The sequence below is a fragment of the Hemitrygon akajei genome, chromosome 2 (assembly GCF_048418815.1).
Source record: "Hemitrygon akajei chromosome 2, sHemAka1.3, whole genome shotgun sequence".
NCBI lineage: Eukaryota > Metazoa > Chordata > Chondrichthyes > Myliobatiformes > Dasyatidae > Hemitrygon > Hemitrygon akajei.
Window position 1 is genome coordinate 85,471,712 of NC_133125.1, and position 19,850 is coordinate 85,491,561.

General features: G+C 41.8%; 1 protein-coding gene across 2 annotated transcripts in view; it reads right to left on the reverse strand.

Moving 5' to 3' along the window:
- The window catches only part of LOC140714318 (contactin-associated protein-like 5), a 1,338,796-nt gene that overhangs the window by 67,473 nt on the left and 1,251,473 nt on the right, over positions 1–19,850 (reverse strand). For both annotated transcript variants that reach the window (XM_073025479.1, XM_073025472.1), the window contains one exon: positions 6,903–6,996. In XM_073025479.1, coding sequence (XP_072881580.1) covers positions 6,903–6,996 — 94 coding nt within the window. The remainder of the gene's footprint in view (positions 1–6,902; positions 6,997–19,850) is intronic.

Here is a 19,850-nt window from a genome sequence, read left to right on the forward strand (position 1 = left end):
AGCAAATTCTAATGCATTTGTGAAAGGTAATTTATTTTTCAGAAATGCATGTTGATTCTGCCTAAATTATAAGGTAAAGATTAGCTTTTTTGTCACATGTATATTGAAATATATCATGAAATGCATAATTTGCATTAACTGGAATCCACTGTATCTACACTATTAGATACCACACAGTCGGGTTCCACCTACATGGTGATGCAGCCAGTTAGAATGTTCTCCAAGGTATATCTGTAGAAATTTGCGAGTGACTTTGGTGACTTACCAAATCTCATTCACTGTAGAGCTGTTGTTCTTCACTATTTATGGAACATGGTTCGTATATTCTTCACTAATTAGAGAACATATATAGAACATCACCAAGTGGAGTTGGTGAAAGATGATGACACATCACAATGGCAGTGATGGTGAAGGAAGGCTGCTGCAGTGAAGGGTCCCCTGTGGTCTTGCACTCCATGCCACTGGACCCTGACCCCACTCTGCCAAGAATCATGTGATGGCTGCCCGTGCATCAGTTTAACAAAGTCACTCATGGGCATTCTCCATTAAGGGAATAAACCTTTGTGAGAACATCACACTCAACCTATAGAATACTGAAAGGCCTAGACAGAGTGGAAGCAGAGAGGAAAGGATGCTTCCTATAGTGGGTGAGTCCAGGGCCAGAGGTCACTGCCTCAGAATAGGGGGAGGTCCATTTAGTACAGAGATGAGGAGGAGTTTCTTTAGCCAGACAGTGGTGAATCTGTGGAATTCATTTTCACAAATAGCTGTGGAGGCAAAGTCATTAGGTATATTTAAAGCAGAGGCTGTAAGGTTGTTGATCCGTCAGGGTGTCAAAGATTATGGGAAGAAGGTATGAGAATGGTATTGAGAGAGATAATAAATCAGTCGTGTTGGAATGGTGGAGCAGACTCGATGGGCCAAGAGGCCTAATTCTGCTCCTATGTCTCATGGTATTACATGATCTATATTACTCCATTTAATGCATATTTATATGTCTTACAGGCTCATCAGTGCCTTTATCATATGTATTGTATTTCCACCACTGGCATCCACTACCCTTTGTGTCAAATACTTTCCCTTCACATCTCCTTTAATCTTTCCCCTTCTCATTAAATACATGCCCTCTAGTATTGGACATTTCTACTCTAGGGAAAATGACTCTGACTGTCTATATCTCTCATAATTTTATAAACTTCTTTCTTACTCTCATTAACCACGTTTTTATCAACAGCTTATTCTCACATCAACCTTGCCCTCACTTGATCAGAGATGCTCTGTTTCCTTTCCCCACATCCTATTTTCTCTGAGCATTTAAAACTAACTTATTTTCTTGCTTTTCAAGTTCCATAACCTGAAATGTGAACTCCCCTTCTCTTCCCAGACACTGGTTGTTTTCAACATTTTATCTCTTTTTATAAACAGAGCACCATTGTAATTAAGCAATAAGGAGCAGCTGGAGGATCTCTCTGAGTCACGTGGCTTCTGTGGAGCGAAAGGTCAGTTGACAGTTCGGTTGGAGAGCATTCATTTGGACATATTGATGGAACTCACTTCACTTACACGGTTTAACTAATCTTGCAATTTTTTTTACAAACAATGAGAGCTTCTCTGTACTTCTGTGACCTGCTCTAGGACCTCAAGATTTCCCTCACCTGCTCTAATTTAGAGTCAATAATAGATCAAGCTACTTCCTTTCAACCATTCAGTTCTTGAAATGACGTGCATAGCCTTCATAACTCCTTCAGTGTACCAACACTATGTGCACTTTTATCACTGTACCACCATGGATATGGTATTATTTTGTTCTACTACTGTTCCTCCTTGTAAAAATTGTGTTTATTTATGTGTAATTTGTTTTCCTCTTGTGAATGTTGATTATCTGTTGCTATGTGCCTGTGATGTTGCTGCACGTAAGTTTTTCATAATGCCTGTCCATACACGTTCTTGTGCAGATGACAATTAACTCGACGTTAATCTAGATTTTGACTTTTGAGATTTTGCAGTGCACTGCTTGTGATATCAGCCATCCTCAATTGATTGCAGTCAATATTGCTGTGTTAGGAAGTCTTGGGTTCAAGTTCAGCACATAAGTACAGGTATACTGCATTATTTGAGGTCTTGTCTTTCAGATGCAATGTTAAACCAAATTACCTCCTGTCCTTCCATCTGGATGAAAGAGATCTCATTTAAATATTTGCAGAGCAAAAGTAATTTCATGAGTGTAGACAGCAGACATATTTCAGTACTGCCACTACAATGAACCAGCTGTTTTTTATCACTTACTGTTTCTGAAGGCTTTCAAAATATTGGTATTGGTTGGTATTGATTTATTATTGTCACATATACCAAGGTACAGTGAAAAGCTTGTCTTGCGTTGTGATTATACAGATCAAATCATTACACAGGGCATTCAGCTAGAATAAGGAAAAACAATAACAATGCAGAATGAAGTGCAAGGTCTACCAAGGGAGCACAAATCAGGTAAATGATAAAGTGCAAGATCATAACTGAGTGACTGTGAGGCCAAAAGTCAATCTTATTGTACGAAAGGCCTGTTCAAGAGTCTAATAACAATGGGATAGAAGCTGTCCTTGTGTCTGATAGTACGTGCTTTCAGACTTTCTATCTTCTGCTCAAAGTGAGAGGGGAGAGGAAACAATGTCCAGGATGGGCAGGGTTCTTGATTATGTTAGCTGCTTTACTGCGGAAATGAGAAGTATAGGCAGAGTCCATAGAGGGGCAATAGATTTCTGTGATGTGCTGAGCTGTGTCCACAACTCTCTGCAGTTTCTAGTGGTCATGTGCAGAGCCGTTATCATATCAAGCCATTGTGCATCTGGGCAGAAAGCTTTCTAGAGTGATTCAATAAAATTGGTGAGAGGTGGTGAGGACATGCTGGATTTCTTTAGCCTCCTGAGGAAGTAGAGGCATAGGTGAGCATCATTGCCCATGTTATCAATGTGAACTATACTCTAACTAAACTAAAATATGTTATGAAACTTAGGTAGATACATCACGAATGCAGGCGCTTCAGCGTATTGATTCTGTACTGACCATCAGCCATCCCTTTATGTTACAGGTGTTCCCCCTTTACAAAGGTAGAGCATTCCTATGGAACCTTTCTTAAGCTGAAATGGCGTAAACGAAGAACCTTTAAATTTATATGAGAAAAATTTTCGTAAAACTGAAAATCCTCTTTGTAATGCAAAAACAGGTTACTAATGTAGGTCTTTAACACCATCCAGCCCAAGATCTTAAGGCACAAACTAATGGAGATGGGAGTAGACTCTCACATGGTGGATTGGATAGTGGACTACTTGACAGATAGACCTCAGTATGTGCGGTTGGGAGACTGTAGGTCTGACACGGTGGTCAGCAACACAGGGGCGCCGCAGGGAACCGTACTCTCTCCGGTCCTGTTCACCCTGTACACATCAGACTTCCAATATAACTCGGAGTCCTGCCATGTGCAGAAGTTCGCTGATGACACGGCCATAGTGGGGTGTGTCAGGAATGGACAGGAGGAGGAGTATAGGAAACTGATACAGGACTTTGTGATATGGTGCAACTCAAACTACCTGCGTCTCAATATCACCAAGACCAAAGAGATGGTGGTGGACTTTAGGAGATCTAGGCCTCATATGGAGCCAGTGATCATTAATGGAGAATGTGTGGAGCAGGTTAAGACCTACAAGTATCTGGGAGTACAGTTAGACGAGAAGCTAGACTGGACTGCCAACACAGATGCCTTGTGCAGGAAGGCACAGAGTCGACTGTACTTCCTAAGAAGGTTGGCGTCATTCAATGTCTGTAGTGAGATGCTGAAGATGTTCTATAGGTCAGTTGTGGAAAGCGCCCTCTTCTTTGTGGTGGCGTGTTGGGGAGGAAGCATTAAGAAGAGGGACGCCTCACGTCTTAATAAGCTGGTAAGGAAGGCGGGCTCTGTCGTGGGCAAAGTACTGGAGAGTTTAGCATCGGTAGCTGAGCGAAGGGCGCTGAGTAGGCTACGGTCAATTATGGATAACTCTGAACATCCTCTACATAGCACCATCCAGAGACAGAGAAGCAGTTTCAGCGACAGGTTACTATCGATGCAATGCTCCTCAGACAGGATGAAGAGGTCAATACTCCCCAATGCCATTAGGCTTTACAATTCTACCGCCAGGACTTAAGAACTTTTTAAAAGCTATTATTAATGCTTTTTGAGATAGTGATTTAGATGCATATCATATTTTTACTGAGTTAAGTATTGTATGTAATTAGTTTTGCTACAACAAGTGTATGGGACATTGGAAAAAAGTTGAATTTCCCCATGGGGATGAATAAAGTATCTATCTATCTATCTATCTATCTATCTATCTTTTGTAAAAGCAAAGTGGCATAAAGTGAACATTCGTAAAGTGGGGGACACCTGTAATCCTTTTCTTATTCTCCCAATCTTCCCAATAACAACCTCCCTTATTTATTTAGTTGTTGAGCTACAGAGTTGTATCGGCCCTACCAGTCTATCAAAGCATGCTGCCCAGCAATCCTCAGTTTTAACCCTAGCCTAATCACGGGACAATTTACAATCACCATTTAACCTAGAAACTCTCATGTCTTTGGACTGTGGGAGGAAACTGGAGCACCCAGAGAAAACCTACATATTGCATGGGGAGGACATCCAAACTCCTTACTGATGATATTCGAATCGAACACTGAACTCCGATGCCCCAAGCTGTGATAGTGTTGCGCTAACTGCTATGCTACTGTGGCACCTTACCATACACAAGGACCAACTTACAGCACCCAGTTAGCATCCTTAGAATGTGGCAAGAAACCAAACAACCCAGAGGAAACTAATAATGGTGCTTGTGCAAACTCCACCTTGGCAGCACTGAGATCAGGAGAAAACCTGAGCCATGCATAGCAGTTTTACTAACGATGCCATGCTTCCAGCCTATATTATTTTCAATGTTGAAATGAGGCCATGCTTGAAAAAGGTTTAAAACCTTTGAAATGTCCTTGGATCTCAGGTCATAAGCCATTATGCTTTGAAGATAATCCAGGGTTTTGAAGATAATCCTTTTGAGGCACTGTACAGTTCCCATGAGCATAACCACATGTAAATAACTGCATTGTCGAGCTTTTCTGCTTCATCCACCAAAACTAGAAATTCCCAGTGACCAACCATTTTAATTCCTATCATCCTTCCCATTCTGACGTATCAGTCCATGGCCCCCTCTTCTGCCATGATGAGGCCACTCGCAGAGTGGAACCTCAACACCTCATATTCTGTCTATGTAGCCTCCAAGCTGATGGCATCAACACTAATTTTTCTTTGGGTATTTTTCCCCTTCCCCTTCATTCTTCTTCCATTCCTATTTAGTACCCCTTACCTCTTCTCCTCTCTTGCCTATCACCTCCCCCACTGTGCCTCCTTCTTCCCTTTCTCCTATGGCCCACTCTGCTCTCCTATCAGATTCCTTCTTCTCCACCTTTTACCTTTCCCATCCACCTGGCTTCACCTATCACCTTCTAGTTAGTCCTCCTTCTCCTCCTTACCTCCTCCTTATTCTAGCATCTTCACCCTTCCTTTCCAGCCCTGAAGAAGGGTCTTGGCCTGAAATATCGACTCTTTATTTGTTTTCATAGATGCTGCCTGGCCTGCTGAGTTCCTCCAACATTTGTGGGTATCACTCCCTTGACCTTGTTGTTAACAATTCCAAAACCATTAATGATTAAAATGAAAATCCACGGGGCAAGCATTAGCTGATCAGATTGTACATCATTAACATTAAAAGTTAATATGGGATCTTGGCAGTAGGTTGGACTTCATGCTTGGTATGTTCTTGTGGAAAAGCACAATGTTTAGCTAAAATAATTCATTATTCTTCCCAGTGGCCCTAAATTCAGAGGTGACTAATAGTCTGACATAGAGCTCTGAAACTTCTCTCAGAAGTCCAATTATACAGCATTTACAATCCCCCCACCTTTCTAGCAGTCACATAATCCTTCAGTCTGTGTACAAATAAGATCAGAAGCAGGAATAGGCTATCCAGTACCTCAGTCCTGATTTAGATTGTCCTCACCCGAATTCTATGAGTCCAAATATCAGGAAACTCTAACTTTGAATAACAAAACTCAAAGAGCTTTCCGAGCTAAAGAATTTAATATTTTTTCAATCTTCTGCGTATAAAATATTTCTTTGCTTTCAGCTTCAACAGCAACTCCCTCATCCAGAGCCTTAGTTTGAGGGAATGACCTCTCAGCATCTTCTCTATTATTCCTCTCAGGATTCAACCTGATGAATGTCATCAATCAGAAAAGTTAGGATCATATAACCATAAGGACATAGGAGAAGAATTAGGCCATTCAGCCAATTGAGTCTGCTCCACCATTCAACCATGGCTGATTTATTATCCCTCTCAACCCCATTCTCCTGCCTTCTCCCTGTAACCTTCGCTGTCCTTACTAATCAAGAACCTATCAAACTTTGCTTTAAAAATACCCAATGACCTGGCCTCCACAACCACACATCCATTGTGGCAAAGGATTCAACAGATTCACCACCCTCTGTTTGAAGAAATTCCTCTTCATCTCTGATCTAAAAGGGCATTCTTCTGTTCTGAGGCTGTGCCATCTGGTTCTAGGCTCCCCCACTATAGGAGATGTCCTCTCCACATCCACTCTCTCTAGGCTTTTCAGTATTCAATAGGTTCCAATGGGATTCCACCCTCCATTCTTCTAAACAAGTAGAAGCCCTGGATAATTCTATTTCTCTCTGCATAAATGCTGTTTTGCCTATGTAGTATCTATACCATTTCCTGTCATATCAAAGTTCATTAGACTATCTATGAAACATCATTACTCAATATCATTCAATAGTCATTTTGAAGGAATCATTGTGCACAGCTTACCTGTAATCTTGCCAAGGGTCAGGGATTTCACACCATTGAATTCCACATCGGTCCCCAATGACAGGTTGAACCTCAGTGCCAGGAATTGATCAATCTTTAAGGAAAAGAAATGGTGAACCACATTAAACATCACTTAGCAATGGGGCACATTAAACATCATTTATGAACCTTGGGCATTTTACTCAGGAAAGATCTAAGTTCAAAGTAAAATTATTAGCAAAGTATGGATATGTCATTGAACCATTTCAAAGGTAGCGAATCAGGATATAGGAAGGAGATTGAATATCTCGCTGAGTGGTGTTACAACAGCTACAGCTCACTCAATGGTATCACGACCAAGGAGCTGATTATTGACTTCTGGGGGAGAAAACTAGAGGTCCATGAGCCAGTGCTCATTGGGGATCAGAAGAGAAGAGGGTGAGTAACTTTAAACTCTTCAGTGTTATAATTTTAGAGGATCTGTGCTAGGTCCAGCATGTAAGTGCCATTACAAACAAAGCACAGCAGCACCTCTACTTTCTCAGAAGTCTGCGAAGATTCAGCATGTCATCTACAACTTCGACAAGCTTCGATAGATGTGTGGTGGAGAGTACACCAATGATCTTGAATGGAAAATCCTACAAAAATTAGTGGATACTGTACAGTCCATCATTGAAAAAAACTCTACACCTACAAGGAGCACTGTCGCAGGAAAGCAACATCCATCCACAAGGACTAACGACATCCAGGCTATGCTCTCTTCTCATAGCTGCCATTAGGAAGGAGGTACAGGGCCCACAGCAGCAGGTCATTACCCTCCAACCATAAGACTCTTGAAAGACAAAGGATAACTTCACTTGGGCAATCACTGTACTGTTTCCACAATCTATGGACTTACTTTCAAGAATGCTTCATCTCATGTTCGGTATTTCTTGTTTGCTTATTTGTTTGTTTATTTATTTATTTATTATTTTCTATTTAATTTTGTATTTGCACAGTGGTTGTTTGGAGATCCTGTTGGGTCTGGTCTTTCATTGATTCATTCCAAAATGGGGTCGGTGAACCATGGTGATGTTCTGCAGGCTATGTACAATACGTCCAAACATACTTATTTTGAATTACTCTCACTGCAATCTCCAGCATGTAATTATGGAATTTCCTTTTAAGTAATGTAATTTTAAATTGACTTAATAAACTATAGATTTCATGAAGGACTTTACAGTCACGGAACCTTTAAGTGGACGAACGTATATCGCCATGGCCAGAAGTGAAGTAAGCGTGGGGGATCTCCAAGCCAAACTGAAACGCAGTGGACTGAGACTCCCTCTTCCCAGCATCTTGTTAGCAAATGTGTAGTCACTGGAGAATGAAATTGGAGACTTGAGAGAAAGATTGGTGTATCGAAGGGAAATGAGAATTTGTTGTGTTCTGTGTTTTACCGGGATTTGGCTTACTCAGAGTATGCCAGAGTTGGCGATCACATGCTATGGTTTCTTGATATACAGGATGGACTAAACTGTAGATTGAAAAAAGGCAGAAGATGGAGGTGTGTAGTTCATGATAAAATCTCTGTGGTGCTTTGATGTGGCGGTTTTATCATCCTCATATTCCCCAATCTTGAACACCTAATGATCAAATGCTGACCATTATATCTACCAAGAGAGTTCTCCTCCGTTATCCTGAATACAGTTTACATACCACCAGCAGTCAACTATAACCAAGTACTTGAGATACTGAATGATGCCATTACAAGAAACAATCCACCTCAACATATTTCATATCATAGTTGGAGAATTCAATCAGGCTTGTTTGAAGAAACCCCTACACAATTTCTGTCAGCATATTACCTGTAGCACCAGAGATCCCAACACACTAGACTGCTGTTATATTCTAAGATGAGGAATGTCTACCATTTCATGCCCTGACTGCATTTCAGGAAATCTAATCACTTGGCTGTATTTCTCCTACCTGGATGCAGGCAGAAGCTACAGAGATTAGGATAATAAAGAGGTGGTCGCTAAGAGCAGAGGAGTAGCTACGGGATTGCTTTGAGTTGGTGGACTGGGACATACTCAAGAACTTATCTGTGGATCTGAATCAATACACTATGGTTGTCATCAACTTTATAAACACAGCCATAGATGAAAGTGGCCTCACAAAATCATTCAGAGTCTTCCCCAACCAGAAGCCATGGATGAACAATGAGATCTGCAATCTGCTGAGGGTCAGATCATAGGCATTCATGTCTGGTGACCGAGAAAGTTACAAGAGGTCCAGGTATGATTTCCAGAAAGCTATCTCACAGGCAAAGTTGCAAGTCCAGACTAAACTTGAATCAATGAAGGATGCTCGACAGCTGTGGTAGGGCTTGAATGCTATCACATCTTACAAAGTGAAATCAAGTGACAGGACTTTGCTTCCAGATGGGCCTTCCATGCTCGCTTTGACTATTAAGACATCGAGGAAACATTATGAACTCTCAGTCATCAATGATGCTGTGATATCAGTCTCTGAAGCCAATGTGCAAGCATCCTTCAGGAGGGTGAACCCACGGAAAGCATCTAGCTCAGATGGGGTACCTGGTGGAGTACTGAAGACCTGTGCTAATCACCTGGATGGAATGTTCACTGAGACCTTTAACCTCTCACTTTGGCAGTCTGAGGTACTCAACTGCTTCAAACAGGCTTCAATTATACCAGTGCCTCAGGAAAACATGGTAACCTGCCTCAAAGACTATCAATGATGAAGTGTTTTGAGAGACTGGTGATGATACGTATCAACTCCTGCCTAAGAAGTGACTTAAATCAGCTCCAATTTGCCTACTGGCACAAAAGATCCATGGCAAATGCCATTTCATTGGCTATTCGTTCAACCCTGGAACACGTGGACAGTGAAGGTGCATACATCAGGAGGCTCTTCATCAGCGACAGTTTGTCACTCAATACTGTCATCCTCTCAAAGCTAATCAATAAGCTTCAAGACCTTGCCCTCATTATCTCCTTCTACATTGGATCCTCGATTTCTGCCCTGCAGCCCCAGTTAGCTTAGATTGGCAAAAACATCTCTTCCATAATCTCCATCAGCACAGGTACACCATGAGGCTGTGTGCTCAGTCCCTGCTCTACTCACTTTACACTTATGACTGTGAGGCTAAGCACAGCTCCAATGCCGTATTTAAGGTTGTTGACGACACCACTGTCATATGCCGAATCAAGGGTGGTGATGAAACAGCATATAAGGAGGAGGCAGGAAACCAGGCTGAGTGGTGCCACAGCAACAACTTCTCATTCAATGTCAGGAAGACCAAAGAGTTGATTATTGACTCCAGGAGGAAGGAACCAAGGTCCATGGGCAAGTCCTCATTGAGGGATCAGAGGCTGAGAGAGTCAGCAACTTTAACTTCTTCGGTGTTATCACTCAGAGTACATGTCCTAGGCCCAGCATGTAAGTGCAATTATAAAGAAAGCACAGCACACCTCTACTTCAGCAAGACATCCAAAACTTTGACAAACTGATATACTGTAGATATGTGGTGGAGAGTGTATTGATTGGCAGCATCACAGTCTGGTATGGAAACGCCAATGCCCTTGAAGGGAAAATCCTACAAAAAGTAAGGAATACAGTCCAGTCCCTCACAGATAAAGCCCTTTTCACCACTGGGCACATCTGCATGGAGTATTTTCCTACGAAAGCAACATCCATCATTAGGGCCCCCACCAGCCAGGTCATGCTTTCTTCTCACTGCTGCCATCAAGAAGAAGGTACAGGAGTCGCAGGATATGCATCACCAAGTTCAAGAACAGTTATTACTCCTCAACCATCAGGCTCTTAAACCAAAGGGGGCAACTTCAATCAACTTTGCCCCATCACTGAACTGTTCCCACAACCACTGGACTCACTTTCAAGGATATTTCATCTCCTGTTCTTGATACTTATTGCTTATATATGTATTATTCTTACTTTTCTTTTTGTATTTGCACAGTTTGTTGTCTTTTGCACTGGTTGTCACCCTGTTGGTGTGATCTTTCATTGTTTTGATTATGGTTATTGGATTTATTGAGTGTGCTCACAAGAAAGTGAATTTCAGCATTGTATATGGTGACATGTATGTTCCTTGATAATAAATTTACTTTGGTCTACCCTGAAAATTACTTTCCTGTGGGCATCCACGATAGAATAAAAAATACAATAGAGTCAGTGAACAATCTACACATGAAGATTGACAAGCAGCCAGTGTGAAAATGAAGATGAACTGTGAAAATATAAAAAGAACAAATAATTATTACCTAGCAGTTATTACCCAGGAAACTAGAAGTGGTAAGTGTGCATCCACAAGGATGAAGTATTTTGAGAGATTGGTGATGACATGTATCAACTCCTGCCTAAGTAATTATGAGACTTTTCTTTGATAACACTAGAGATTCAATTGTGGCATCACAAGTGTAGAGAACACTGCTTGCTTTTTAGATGTGCCTGTTGCTGCTCTTTGCAAGCCTTTCTGCACTTCCTTTGCTTGGCATTAATGATAGAGTAATATGCCAAGATACATGGTTACAAATTAAGTTTTACATAGGTATAGCTTAGTAACATGGCATCATAACAAATTTCCCTCAAAGTAATCTGACAAGCTGGTCTTTGACTTTGAGAAGAGGGGCAGTGCACATGCCCCTATCTGTGTTAAAGGCATTCAGGCTGAGAAGGTTGAGGCCTTTAAGTTCCCAGGAGTGACATCACCAATAGCCTGGCCTGGTCCAACCATGTAAGTGCCAAGGCCAAGAAAGTTCATCAACTGGAATGAGCTCATTGGGGCTGTGTGGGGCGCCAGACAGCGTTGTGCTCCTAGGTTTTTAAAGCATCTGAATTGGTTATTGTTGTTTAATGAGAGTCATTAATTGTTTAGAGTTCCTTGTTTATTTCTTGAGTGACTCATTCTTTGAAACGTGGTCTCCTGGTGCTTTCTGTTTAAACTTGTTAAGCTTCTTTTGAGAGGCTCGGTTATTTACAGCTGGCACAGATAGACTGTAGAGAGGCAAGGTTTGGGCTGATTTCACTCACCCTCCCATGAACATTCATACCTTTTACATGGTGCCGAGGCTACAAACTGATCCAGCGGTTGTGTGTTTTTGCTCCACTGGTGTGAAACTGGAAGCCAAGGCTTAGGCCTACTTTGGCTGTTCTGAGAGTAGAGCTGGGACTCAGTCTTGTTTGGGATGCTGCTGCCTTGCTTCTATTGTTTGGCAAAATGTGTATGTGTCTTTTTTTCTCTCTCTAAGCAGTCATTGTTGGCCTTTTTAAAAATTGAGTTATTTGGGTTTCTTGCCTTGTGGCTGCCTACAAGCAGACAAATTTCAAGGTGAATAATTTATACATTCTCTGATAATAAATGTGTTTTGAATATTTGAATTCTGCTTTGCTTTGAATCTTCAAATCTTTGAATCCGTGAATGAATAAACTCTGGTTGCCATTTCTACATCGGAGTCTGTTCTTTCCTCCAGACTTGAGTTCTGATATTGCCAATGCACATCATGACATCAATGCTTCAATTTCTTCTGAAGGCTAAAGGAATTTTGCATATCCACTTCAAGCCTTATCAATTTTTAATCAATGCACCATAGAGAACATCTTATCTGCTTACATCACAGTTTGGTATGGCAACTGCTCTGCCCATTGTCACAAGAGACTTGTGGACATAGCTCAGTACAACACAGAAACCAACCTCCTCTCTATGGAGTCTGTCTATACTTCTTGCTGCCTCGGTTAATCAACCAGCATGATCAAACTGCCCACTCACTTCAGATATATTTCTCCGCTCTTCCATAAAAAGTCTGGAAGCATTACCACCAGTCTCAAGGACAGTCTCTATATCCCAATTTTATAAGACAATTGAACACTAACACATTAAATGAATCACAAAAGCTTGGTTTGCAGGTGCAGCAGGCTATCAAGAAGGCAAATGTAATGTTGGCCTACATTGCTACAGGGATTGAATTTAAGAGCAGGGAGGTTATGCTGCAACTGTACAGGTCACTGGAGAGGCCGCATCTGGACTACAGCGTGCAGTTCTGGTCTCCTTACTTGAAGAAGGATATACTGGCTTTGGAGGCACTGCATAGGTTCACTAGGTTGATTTCAGAGACAAGGTGTTTAGACTATGAGGAGAGATTGAGTTGCCTGGGACTGTATGTGCTGGAATTCAGCCGAATGAGAGGAGATCTTATTTAAAAATAATTTTGAAAGGGATAGATAAGATAGAGGCAGGAAAGTTGTTTCCACTGGTAGGTGAGACAAAAACTAGGGGACATAGCCTCAAGAGTCAGGGGATTAAATTTAGGACAGAGATGAGGAGGAACTACTTTTCCCAATCCCCACCCAATGACACAATGGGGGCTACCTCAGTAAATGTATTTAAGACAAGGTTGGATATACTTTTGCATAGTAGGGGAATTAAGGGTTATGGAGAAAAGACAGGTACGTGGAGATGAGTCCATGGTCAGATCAGCCATGATCTTATTGAATGGTGAAGCAGGCTCGATGGGCCGGATGGCCTACTCCTGATCTTATTTCTTATGTTCTTATGTTAAGACCATAAGACGATAAGATATAGGAGCAGAATTAGGCCATTTGGCCCAATGAGTCTGTTCTGCCATTTCATAATGGCTGATCCATTACTCTTCTCGGCCCCATCCTCCTGCCTTCCCCCTGTAACCCTTCATTCCCTCACTAATCATGAATTTATCAACCTGTGCCTTAAATATACTCAAAGACTTGGCCTCCACTGCTGCTTGTAACAAAGAATTCCAAAGATTCACCACCCTCTGGCTAAATAAATTCCTTCTCATCTCCGTTCTAATAGGACACCTCTCTATCCTAAAGCTGTGTCCACTGGTCTTAGACTCTTTCACCACAGGAAATATCCTTTCCACTTCCACGCTATCAAGACCTTTCACCATTTGATTGGATTCAATTAGCTTATCCCTTGTTCTTCTACTGAATACAGACCCAGAGCCATTAAACACTCTTCATATAACAAGCTGTTCAATCCTGGAATAATTTTCGTCAACCTCTTTTGAACCTTTTCTAGTTTCAGCACCTCCTTCCCAAGAGTATTTGCCCAAAACTATTCACAATACTCCAAGTGAGGCCTCATCATTGCTTTATAAAATCTCAACATTACAACCTTGCTTTTAGATTCTCATCCTCTTGACACAAATGCTAACATTACCTTTGCCTTCCTCACCACAAACTCAACCTGCAAATTAACCTTTAGGGAATCCTGCACAAAGACTCTCAAGTCCCTTTTCATCCCATTTTTTTTTTGTATTTTCTCTCCATTTAGAAAACAGACAACCCTTCCATTTCTGCTACCAAAGTGCATGATCATACACTTCCGGGCACAGTACTCAATTTGCCTCTTCTTTACACATTTTCCTAAGTCCTTTTGTAGCCTCTCTAATAGCTCAAAACTACCTGCCCCTCCACCTATCTTTGTATCATCTGCAAATTTTGCAACAAAGCCATCAATTACATGATCCAAATCATTGACATGAAACATAAAAAGACAATGTTCCTGAGGAACACCACTAGTCACCAGCAACCAATCAGAAAAAGGCTCCCTTTATGCCCACTCTTTGCCTCCTGCCAATCAGCCACTGCTCTATCCATGCTATAATATTTCCTGTAATACCATGGACTTGTAGCTTGTTAAGCAGCTTCATGTGTGGCACCTTGTCAAAGGCTATCTGAAAATCCAAGTACACAACAACAACCAATTCTCCTTTGTCTATCCTGCTTATTATTTCTTCAAAGAATTCCAATAGATTTGTTAGGGAAGATTGTCCTTTCAGGAAACTATGAAGACTATGTTATATTTTATCATATGCCTCCAAGTACCCTGAAACCATATCCTCAACAATCGACTCCAACATCTTCTCAGCCACTGAGGTCAGACTAATTGGCCTATAATTTCCTTTCTTCTTCCTCTATCCCTTCTTGGAGAGTGGAGTGACATTTTCAATTTTTCTGTCTTCCGGAACCATTTCAGAATCCAGTGATTCTTGAAAGATCATTACTAATGCTTCCACAATCTCTTCAGCCACCTCTTTCAGAACACTTCAGACCTTTCAGTTTCCCAAGAACCTTCTCCTTAGTAATGGTAGCTTCACACACTTCATGACCCCTGACACCTGGAACTCCCACAAGGGTGTTCCACAGTGAAGACTGATGTAAAATACTTATTCAGCTCATCTGCCATTTCGTTGTCCCCCTTACTACCTCTCCAGCATCATTTTCCAGTGGTCTGATATCCATTCTCATCTCTCTTTTCCACATTATGTACCTGAAGAAACTTCTGGTATCTTTTTTAATATTATTGGCTTGTTTGCTTTTGTATTCCATCTTTATCATCTTAATGACTTTTTTTAGTTGCTTTCTGTTGGTTTCTAGAAGCTTCCCAATCTTCGAACTTCCCACTAATTTTTGTTCTAGTATATGTCCTCTCTTTGGCTTTGACTTTTCTTGTTAGTCATGGTTGTGTCATCTTTTTTTAGAATACTTCTTCCTCTTCAGGATGTATATCCTGAGCATTCCAAATTGCTTCCAGAAATTCCAGCCATTGTTGCTGTGCTGTCATCCCTGCCAGTGTTCTTTTCCAATCAGTTCTGGCCAACTCCTCTCTCATGCCTCTGTAATTCCCCTTACTCCACTGTAATACTGATACAGCTGACTTTAGCTTCTCCTTCGCAAACTAAAGGGTGAATTCAATCATATTGTAATTACTTGCCCCAAGGGTTATTTTACCTTAAGCTCTCTGATCATTATCGGTTCATTGCACAACACCAGAATAGCAGATCGCCTAGTGCACTCAACCATGAGCTGTTCTAAAAGGCCTTCTCATAGGCATTCTAGGAATTTCCCCTCTTAGAATCCAGCACCAACCTGATTTTCTCATATTGAAATCCTCCATGACTGTTGTAACATAGCCCTTTTGGCATGTATCTACTATCTCCTGTTGTAACTCGTAGATCACATCCTTACTACTGATTGCAGGTCTGTACACAACTCCCATCAGTTTTTTTTTACTCTTGCAGTTCCTTCAATCTAACCAGGATGATTCAACACGTTCTGACCCTATGTCACCTCTCTCTTATGAGGTGATTTCACTTTTTCCCAACAGAGCAAATCTACCACCTCTGCCTTCTAGCCTGTCCTTTTGATACAATGTGTATTCTTGCACATTAAGCTTCAGTTATAATTTTCTTTCAACCATGATTCATTGACGCCTACCACATCATACTTGCCAATCTCTAACTGTGCTACACGTTCATCAACCTTATTCTCTATACTGCACGCATTCAAAGATAACAACTTCAGTTCTGTATTTACCCTTATTGATTTTTTCCACCTTTTACGTTGCATCTCATCCCATTGACTGCATTATCATCAGCTTTTACACACTGCCTCTGTTTGTAAACCAGCCACCTCATTTTCAGCACTATCACTCTGGTTCCCATGGCCCTACCAAATTAGTTTAAACCCACCCGAACAACTCTAGCCAACCAGCCCACATGGATAATGGACCCCCTTAGGTTCAGGTGTAACCCATCCCTTCTTTACAGGTTATACCTTCCCCAGAAGAGATACCAGTGATCCATAATCTGAACCAGAATTAACCCTTACCCCCTGAACCAGTTCTTCAGTCACTCAATCACCTGCCAAATTATCCTATTCTTACCCTCACTGGCACGTGGCACAGTCAGCAATCCGGAAATTACTATCCTGGAGGTCCTATTTCTCGGCTTTCTACCTAGCTCCCTGGAGTCTCTCTTCAGGACCTTCTCACCTTGTTTACCTGTCATTGGTGCCAATAGGTACTTAGGTGCCAATAAGACTTTAGGCTGCTCATCCTTCCCTTTAAGAATGCCATGGACCCAATCCGAGATATCCCTGACCCTGGTACCAGGGAGGCAACATACCATCTGGGTGTCTCTATTGCACCCAAAGAACCTCACCTCTGTACCTCTGACTAAGGAATCTCCTATCAACACTTCAGCTCTCTTCACCTCTCTGCTCATCTGAGCCAAAGCACCAGACTCATTGCCAGAGACCCGGTCACTGAGGCTCCCCTCTCCTGGTGGATCGTCCCACTCAAAAGTATCTAAAGTTATATACTTACTATTGAGGGGAGTTCTCTGCACTGACTGTGTATTTCCCCTCTTTCCCCTGACAGACACCCAGTTATCTTTCTCCAGCAATCAAGGAGTGACTACCTCTCTGTAGCTCCTGCCTATCACCTCATTCTCCCATATGAGTCTAAAGTCATAGAACTGCAGCTCCAGCCTTTTAATATGCTCTCTCAGGAGCTGCAACTCGATGCATCTGGTGCAGATGTGTTTATGTGGGAGACTGGATAGGAAAGAAAGAGGTGTCCTGATGAAGGGTCTTGGCCTGAAATGTCGATTGTTTATTCTTTTCCATAGATTTCTGCCTGGCCTGCTGAGATCCTCCAGCATTTTGTGTGTGTTGCTTAGCAACAACTTCAAGATAACATTCCAACTCCTGTATTCAATACTATGATTTATGAAGACCAATGGGCCATTCATATCTAACTTATGCTTTTCTAGTGAATGTTGAGTATATTGTGTGATTTGCCTGTGATGTGTTTTTCATTGCACTTGTGCATATGGCAATAAACCCGACTAATCTGAACTTGATAAATTTAAATCTTAAAACTCTGGATTCCTTCCTGTTATTCACTGATAGGTTTGATAAAAAGCTGTTATCCAAATACAGATAATTCCCCACTAATATGTAACAATAACAAACAAAAAAAAAACAAACGGACTGCTGAAAGAGCTTAACAGGTCAGGCAGCATCTATGAGTGGAATGCACAGCCAATACTTCAGATCGAGATACTTCATTAGCTCTAAATGATAGAGGGGAGATAGCCAGTCTGAGGAAGTGAGGTAAAGAATATAAAACACACATACTATCCTGAGATCCATTTTCTTGCAGGCATTCTCAATATAACAAAGGAATACAATAGGATCAATGCAAAACTACACACAAGGACTGACAAATAACCAATGTGTAAATGAGACAATCTGTGCAAATGCAATAAATTAGTAAATAAATATTGAGAACATATATTGCAAAGTCCTTGAAAATGAACTCATAGGTTATGGAAACAGTTCAGTATTGAGGTAATTGAAGTTATTCAGGTTGATTCAGAAAACTGAAGACTGAAGGATAATAATTGTTGTTTTAACCTGGTTGGTTTGCAGGTGGAGAAGGCTATCAAGAAGGCAAATGAAATGTTGGCCTTCATTGCTAGAGGGATTGAATTTAAGAGCGGGGCGGTTATGCTGCATCTGTTCCAGGTACTGGTGAGGCCACACCTGGAGTACTGTGTGCATTTCTGGTCTCCTTACTTGAGGAAGGATATACTGGCTTTGGAGGAGGTACAGTGGAGGTTCACTGGGTTGATTGCAGATATGAAGGGGTTAGAGTATGAGGAGAGATTGAATTGTCTGGGAATGTACTCACTGAAATTCAGAAGGATGAGAGGAAATCTTACAGAAACATATAAAATTATGAAAGGGATAGATAAGATAGAGGCAGGAAAGTTGTTCTCATTGGTAGGTGAGACTAGAACTAGGGGACATAGCCTCAAGATTTGGGAGAGTAAATTTAGGACGGAGATGAGGAGGAACTGCTTTCCCCAAAGACCGGTGAATCTGTGGAATTCTCTGCCCAATGCAGCAGTGGATGTTACCTCAGTAAATGTATTTAAGACAAGGTTGGATAGATTTTTAATCTCTCCCTCTCCCAGCGTAGAGTATCCTTCTGCTTCAATTTATCCACCATTGTCGCTGTACCAAAAAAGACCAAGGTAACATGCCTGAAAATCTGGCGACCTGTTGCACTCACTTCAATAATAAGCAAATGCTTTGAGAGGCTGGTCAAGGACTACATCTGCAGCGTGCTACCACCTAAATTAGACCCACTATGATTTGCCTACTGACACAACTGATTGACAGACGACGCAATAGCCACTGCTCTACATACCATCCTTACACATCTGGTGAAGAAGGATGCTTATGTGAAAATGCTGCTCTTGGACTACAGTTCAGCATTCAACATCTTAATTCCATCCAGGCTCAACAGGAAGCTCAGAGACCTTGACCCTTAATTGAATGGCTGGATCCTGGACCTCCTGTCAGATCGCCAGCAGGTGGTAAGAGTGTGCTCCCTCATCTCCACCCCTCTGACTCTCAACACAGGAGCCCCTCAGGGCTGTGTACTAAGTCCCATCCTTTACTCCCTGTATACCCATGACTATGTCGCCACCCACAGTTCTAATCTGCTAATTAAATTTGCCGACAACATTACATTGATTAGCCTTATTTCAAACAATAATGAGGTGGCCTACAGTGCAGAAATCATCTCTCTGACACAGTGGTGTCAAGAAAACAACCTCTCCCTCAATGTTGCAAAACAAAGGAGTTGGTTGTAGATTACAGGAGTGGAGACGGGCTAACCCTTACTGATATCAATGGATCTGCGGTTGAGAGGGTAAACAGGTTTAAGTTCCTCAGCATCCACATCATCCGGGACTTCATATGGTCTGTACACATCAGCTGTGTGGTGAAAAAGGCACAACAGCACTTCTTTCACCTCAGATGGTTGAGCAAGTCTGGTATGGGCCCCCAGATCCTATGAGCTTTCTACAATTGGGAGCATTCTGACTGGCTGCATCACTGCCTGGTATGAGAACTGTACTTCCCTCAATCGCAGGACTCTGCACAGAGTGGTGTGGACAGCCCAGCGCATCTGTAGTTGTGGACTTCCCATGATTCAGGGCATGTACAAAGACAGGGGTGTAAAACGGGCCCGAAGGATCATTGGGGACCTGAGTCACCACAAACACATACTGTTCTGGCTGCTACCATCCGGGAAATGGTACCACAGCA